At 45.2% G+C, this 7,037-nt stretch overlaps 1 protein-coding gene across 1 annotated transcript; it reads left to right on the top strand.

The window, feature by feature from the left end:
- The first annotated feature begins 2,438 nt into the window (after positions 1-2,438).
- On the top strand, positions 2,439-3,198 carry LOC124687111 (mavicyanin-like). Its single transcript, XM_047220947.1, has one exon. It carries the CDS (start codon positions 2,507-2,509, stop codon positions 3,029-3,031), a length of 525 nt encoding a protein of 174 aa, XP_047076903.1. The 5' UTR covers positions 2,439-2,506; the 3' UTR covers positions 3,032-3,198.
- The last annotated feature ends 3,839 nt before the right edge of the window (positions 3,199-7,037 follow it).

The raw sequence follows: 7,037 nt of genomic DNA, 5'->3' as shown, positions 1-7,037 counted from the left end.
AGCTCGAAGGGGGAAATGATGGTTTGAAATTAGGTGGCGACGGGAGAGGGTAGAATTAAGGGAAGGGTTTTGGTGGAAGCTGACCAAATACTCCCACCTCCTTATTGGTTGCAACGCGGGGCTCCCACCATCTTCAAGGTCGCATAAGCTTGTGCGGACAACGCCGCTTTTTTTCCATCGGGGAGTCAACCACGAAGGTGGCTCTGGTGAAATGGCCGATTAGAACATTTTCTGTAGGCTTGGCCTAGCGCTACTTTGGTGTCCACTAGCCACAACATGGAGTGAATCCACCACCCAATTTTTGGCTCCCGGACCGGTTTCCGGAAACATTGAATTTTCCCTCTGAGCTAGCTTTACGAGCTCAAGGGCGACAAGTCAAATGTCATATTGTGTTAGTGTATAGCCGCGTCGCCCAAAGCGGCCCAAAAGAATTTGGGACGTGCCAGATTTCGTCCCAGCCACGCGTCCCAAAGTCCTTTTCGTTCGGCGCGGCTCAATACGGTGCCCGGCTTCCTGAGTCCGTCCTCACTATATAGGGACTCTCCGGGTACGACGGACACAACGAAAAGCGAGGCGAGAAGACGCGGGCTCGACACGTCAGCGACACGAAAGTCTAAAATCCCGTTGCCTACCTCTAGTCAATCGACGTAAATAGCGCCCCAGCTTTCCCAGGTGACGCAGGGACGTCTCGTCGTGCATGGCCGAGTGGCCATCCGCGTTGGCGTTTATTGCGTCTAACGCCCCGCTTCGCCTGGCGCCGCTGCGTAATAAGAGCGCCCCTCATTGTCCCCATCGCAATCTCTCGCCGCTCCAACCTCTCGTAGCTCCCAAATCTCCGCCTCTCTCGCCGCTCCCAAATCTCCTCCTCCCTCGCCGTTCCCAACGTCCTCCTCCAATGTCGTCGTCCCGCAAGATCGCCGTGATGAACGGCTTCGGCCGCGGCATCCTCACCGTGGCGGAGACGTGGGCGCTGTACCACGCGGGATATCCCGTTTCGCCGGACATGCGCCTGCTAAGCAGCGGCGGGTGTTAAAGATGGTCGTCAACGGCGTCGGAGTCCCACCGCCGCCGCGGAAGGGCACGGAGCACTGGAGGGACGCGATCAGGGCCCAGCGGGCTCGCGTCACCTCCGAGGAGCGGGCCGATCCAACCTTGGCGGCCACCGGCAACGATGCCTGGTGAGTCGACTACTTCCAGGTGCAGCACGACGCCGAGATGAATAGCACCGCCGGCCTCATCGGCCGGCGGAACAGCTGGAACAGGGAGGGGCGCCTCCTCTTCTAGGGCGTTTCGGGGCGCACCCTGGAGCACGTCTTCGACGGCATCCAGAACGGCGCACCTAGAGCGCGCTGGCAGCCGAGGAGGACGTACTCGTCCTCCTCCAATTCTTGCTCGTTAGGGTTAGCGCGATCAACGCCTTCTTCATCGCACCGTGCCCTACACTGTGCCTAAGTGCGAGGTGAAGGAGGAGCCGGAGTTCGCGACGCCGCCCATCAATCCGAGGCGCGGCGGCAACATCGTTAACCGACAACAGCATAGGCGCGCCGGTGGCGCCCTCCTCATCCCGAAGCCGGAGGTGAAGGAGGAGCAGGACGACGAGGCAGCCGGGAAGGCGGCGCTGTTGGCGGAGTACGAGCGGCAGCAACGTCCCATCGCCAGCAGCGACGACCCCGATGACTGCCCTGGCTTGCGATCGGCGTGCTTGGCGTCGTTGAACGAATAGGACGCCTGGAGGGGCCACCTCGACGCGATGATCACCATGTTCATCCGCAACTGCGGGAAGCCGCTCGTGGACCTCACCGACGACGGCGAGGTTGGGCCAAGCAGCGCGGTGAAGGACGAGCCCGTCGACGAGCCCGATGAGCGCGGCAAGTAGGACGTCATCGTCAATGACATGTACAACTTCCACTAGTACTACGATGCATCTGGCCGCCGCAAGTACTACTAGATTACGGTTTAGTTTAAATTTCGTCGAATTTCGTTTAAATCTATGTAATACATAGCAAATTTGAATGAATTCATTTAAATTTTAAATATCTGATATTTTGTTTGGGGGATACCACTGGGAAGCGACATCTCCCAAACGCGGCAAGAAAGAAACACATCCCCAAACGATAAATCTGATGCTGTTGGAAGACGCTTTGGAGAACGTAGCTGGAGATGCTCTTAGTCCATGGCGCGTAGGGTAGACCACGCCGATGTGAAACCGAATGGAAGCGAGAGGCCCGAAAGTGTCAACATGCCACCAACCCAGCCTGGCCATGTGTATGACCACTAGCTAGTACTTACATGCTCGTTTCAGAAAAGCGCGCAAAGAACTATTCAACTCCAAAGTCCAAATGCTACCACGAACCTACCTTGCGCGTGCTACTTGATTGTGTATAAAGAGCTCGTCCGGCGCGGCATCGCAAAGACACAGACAACAACCTTCCACGCGGATCAATAGCAGTATATCTCGCTTATATCTCCTCTGCTCGCGGCACTGCTCCTTCCAGCTCCAATCGCAATGGCTGCTGCCATGAAAATCACCCTCCTTGCCCTGGCGGCCATGGCCATCTTGAGCACCGCGTCAGCGACGACATACAACGTTGGCGAGCCGGCCGGCGAGTGGGGCTTCGGCATCAACTACGGCAGCTGGGCGTCCTCCAAGCAGTTCATCCCCGGTGACAGTGTCGTCTTCAAGTACTCACCGCAGGCGCATGACGTGCTTGAGGTCAGCAAGGCCGACTACGACTCCTGCAGCGCAGCAAGCCCAATGACCACCCTCAAAACCGGCAACGACGTCGTCGCACTCCCCGCCACCGGCACCCGCTACTTCATCTGCGGTTTCGCTGGCCACTGCACCGCCGGCATGAAGGTCGCCATCGACGTCGTGTCAGCCTCCTCCCCATCGACGCCGTCGTCGCCCGCACCAGCCAGCGGTCCCAGCGCCAGCAACTCTCCCCTGCCGCCGTCGCCCTCCGCTGCTACGTCGGTTAGGGTCACAGCAGGCCTTGGCCTCGTGGTCCTGCTTGCCGGTCTTCTGGCTTGAAGCCTTGAAGTCGATATCTGCCGCGGCATGAACATACGAGCTTATGTATAATCAAATATATTGGTGATGTATTTTTTTAGCGAGAGTATGAGACATTACATGTACGGTTTGCATATTCATTGACTCATTGTAAAGGATATAAATTAATATAAAGGCAGCATCTTTTTAATTCGGAAATGAAATGTTCACTTGTTGTATCGGAAGTTAGAATAGTGTGATTGACTGAGTTGTACATGAATGGTAATCGAATATAGAAAAGTTGGACCCTTGAATCTATAAGAATCGAGTTTATAAGATTTTAAATATGCTATAGTTAGGGGTGAAAGGCTCCTCCCTTGTTACTCTCAGAAGACGCAACATCAATAACTGACTTGGTGATCACATCCATTAAGTTTAGCATAGCCAAGTAAAATACATTGCATCTAAAAAAAAATCGGATGTATTGCTTGTGTATTGTTTTATAGCGAGAGAGAAGGTTTATGTATTCGTTTTAGAGGGTATTTTAATAAAAGTATCATCTTCTCAATTAGGAAATTAAATGTTTACTTATTTGATTTTTATTGTTATAGGCATTAAAAAATTTCTTATGACCCAAACTATCCCTAAGGCGACGAGAATAATATGTTGGTTAATCATGGTCAATTCAGTTGAGTAGAGTACGTAGGTGGAGTTGCTAAGCGTTAAGGTCAACATTTTAATATCCATGCTTTCTAAGCCTAATGTTGATAATATTCCTTTAAGTGAGGTTATTGAAAATAATGGTTAAACTGTTGTTATAAACTTTATTTGCAAAAAATTGCTTATATTCCTTTAAGTATATCAATGTTTCTAGCGATCTAGAAAGGACCATGAGAACCTTTATTTTTACCCCCAAAAAAGACCTCAATAATGAGTTAATAGCAACATTTAAAGGTTTAATACTATATGTGAGAAGGTAGGTCTTTTATCTAGGATTTTCTGAGCAGTCACTTCGGTGCACACCCGGAATGTCCATAGGTGCATCAAGATCCACGCTAGACCCTTTACCCTTCCAAACAACTTGTTTTTTCATATCTCTTGAACTATATAATTTATGGATTTGATACTTTGCAGTTTATTGAAACATTTGAAATAGAATTTGCAACAAATAATTTGATATTTTTATGACATAATATATATAAAGAACTTTTAAATTTTAAATAATGGAAAACTATAAATTGCAAAGGAATTCCAAACTACATTCTATTTTTTTCGGTGACCTGCAAAGTTTTAAATCCATATGCTATATAGTTTGGGACAGACAAAAATTTAAAAAGAAAAAATAATTGGGTGTGTACGTGTAATGCATGGTGCTCACTCACAACTTTTTCTTCATAGATGTCTCTTCCACTAAGAAAATTGTTCAACCTCAGTGAAGGCTCCAGGAGTCAATTAATAAAGACATTCAAGAAACAATAGAACTCGCAAGACTCTTATAATGCTAGAAAATTCCAACTCTTCAAAGGTTGATGCTCATCTATACTAAAGTAGGGGTGCTTGTCATATTTTTCTTTTGAACTTTGATGATTCCACTTTGCTTGAATACTATTTCTACCTTGCAAAAGCTTGACAAAGATCCTTCTATCGATGCTTCCAAGTCTGATTTCGAAAATTTTGAATATTCCCTTGTGAGCTAGCGATCCGAGCTTGAGGGGTGACAGCACAAACGAACTCCATATCTATTATTATATACTAAAAGCACAATATGGAAGTTTAAAATAGAGATACCACATTAATTCGCATCATCATAAATATTTTCAACTGCTAGATCCATAATTTTACGGTTAAGATTTACCAAACAATTGTGTAACTTTATTGTAGTGTGGGATATATTGGGAAATACCCAAATGAACCCGGGTGCACATGCACCCAGCTTCACCAATTTTGAAAAAACTATTTGAAAATCTCAAAAAAATTGAAATAAAACTTTCATGTACATGTTATGTTGGTACTTACTTGTGTAAGTTTTCGTCGAAAAATTCGATTGTATGTGACCTACAAGAAAATAATAAATATCTAAATAACACTATAATGATTGGTTGTGCCGTTCACGGAAATAGAAAATCCCATTTTCACATTTATGTGTAGGTCACACATGGCCTTTTTTATGCCAAAATCTGCACAAACAAGTGTCAACATAGGATATACATGAATAAACTTATTTAGATTTTTTTGAAACTTTGAAATAGATTTTTTTTGGACTTTTTCAAAATAGGGTATACATCCATCCGGGTGCAAATCGTCCATCTCCGAGATCTATCTATCTATCTATCTATCTATCTATCTATCTATCTATCTATCTATTACGAGGTTTAAAACAGAGACACCATATTAATCCATATTATCATACCCCGTAATTGTTTTCAAATATTAGATCTATATAATTTATGGTTAAGATTTATGGAACGATTGCACAACTTTATTGTTAAAAAAAGTCCACGTGCGTGGCAACAAAAAATCCTGAGCGAATTTGACTTTCTGGTAAAGGCTAAAATCCGGAGTGTAGGAGGCAATATTGAACACGTCTACTAGATATCACTACTCTTTACATACGTGTATACACGACTATAATTTTTTTATAATCAGGTCTAGAACTTATGATTATGATTTTTTTAAACAAGAGGATAAATAGATAAAAAAAAGAAGCCACCCTATTTGTCCACATAATCTTATAAGCGATTTTTTAAAAATAATACAAAATATTTAATATTTTCCAGAAATAATATGTGATTTCAAAAAATTTCAGAAATGCAACAAGGTTGGCTGTCTTTTCACCGATCGGCCGGTAGATCGCCGATAAGGCCGTCGGCCGGTCTGGCCCTTGATGACACGTTAGACGACAGTCCTCATCAGCCGCTAGGCTCCCGATCGGTCGGTAGGTAGCCGACCGCTGCTAATTGGACAGTTGGTCGCCAATTGGCCTGCTAGGCCCCAACCATCTGCATGATGACTGCCCGTTGTGCTCTGCTAATTATGTGGCATTCGTTTTCCGGCATTCTCTCCCACCTCCTCACCAAACTTTTTCCCGCCACTTTCTCCCGCCACCTCTCTTCCGCCATATTTTCACACCAGTGTCTCCCTCCCTATTTTTTGCCACTCTCTCCCGCAACCTATCTCCCACCATATTTTTCCGCCACTTTATCTCGCCACTTTGCCCCGCCACTTTCTCACTTTTTTTTTATAAAAACAGGCATCGACACTCTTTGTTGCACAAGTGCTTCTACCTCTCTTCTTCTTGCCGGCTCAACCTTAGCTACCATGAGTGTACCCTGCTCGGACCAAAATTTTAGGCCGACGAAGAAGAAGGATACAAGTTCGCCCGCCGGTGTGAGAGTGGAGCGATGCTGGTGCAGTTATCTTGTGCAGGTGAAGCAGGGGGCCCCTCCGACACCTGCCGTCAGCCGACTGCCTGCCGATCGGCGCGCCAACCGAGTCACAAATTCATTTTTTTGTTTGAAAAAACGTAATATTCCTGGAAATTATTAAATATTACTATTATTTTGAAAATCTCATCTTATAATATATGCCTCATCGATCTTAATTTTAATCGTTGATATACAAAGTAAATAGGTTTTACGCAAAAAGTTGTCATGTACAAACCTGTCTTACACCTACATATATGGGGGCGTCTCGCCGAAGTAAAAGAAAAAAAGTACCACATCTATCTATAAAATATAAATCTAAGATAACCTTTGATGGACATACATCTAAATTTAGATAAATTTAAAACATCCTTTAGATCTAAATATAGATAAATTTTGGGAAATAATTTTTAAATAACTTCAAAGAGTTTTAATTCGTTACTGAATTTCGATCAAGAAACCAATCAATATTCTAATTTATAATGTATTTCACAATCCAAAGTTTTGGGATGTGATAGATGATACCTTGCAGACGCATCTATAATTTTTTTATGCTCCATGCTTGTTTCACATCAATTTCTATATGTTTTGTCTACACTTCGTGGCACTTTTATGTATTTTTCGGA

The sequence above is a fragment of the Lolium rigidum genome, chromosome 2 (genome assembly GCF_022539505.1).
Source record: "Lolium rigidum isolate FL_2022 chromosome 2, APGP_CSIRO_Lrig_0.1, whole genome shotgun sequence".
Taxonomy (NCBI): domain Eukaryota; kingdom Viridiplantae; phylum Streptophyta; class Magnoliopsida; order Poales; family Poaceae; genus Lolium; species Lolium rigidum.
Note: the sequence above shows the minus strand (reverse complement) of the source record. Positions and strands in the feature narration are given on the sequence as shown.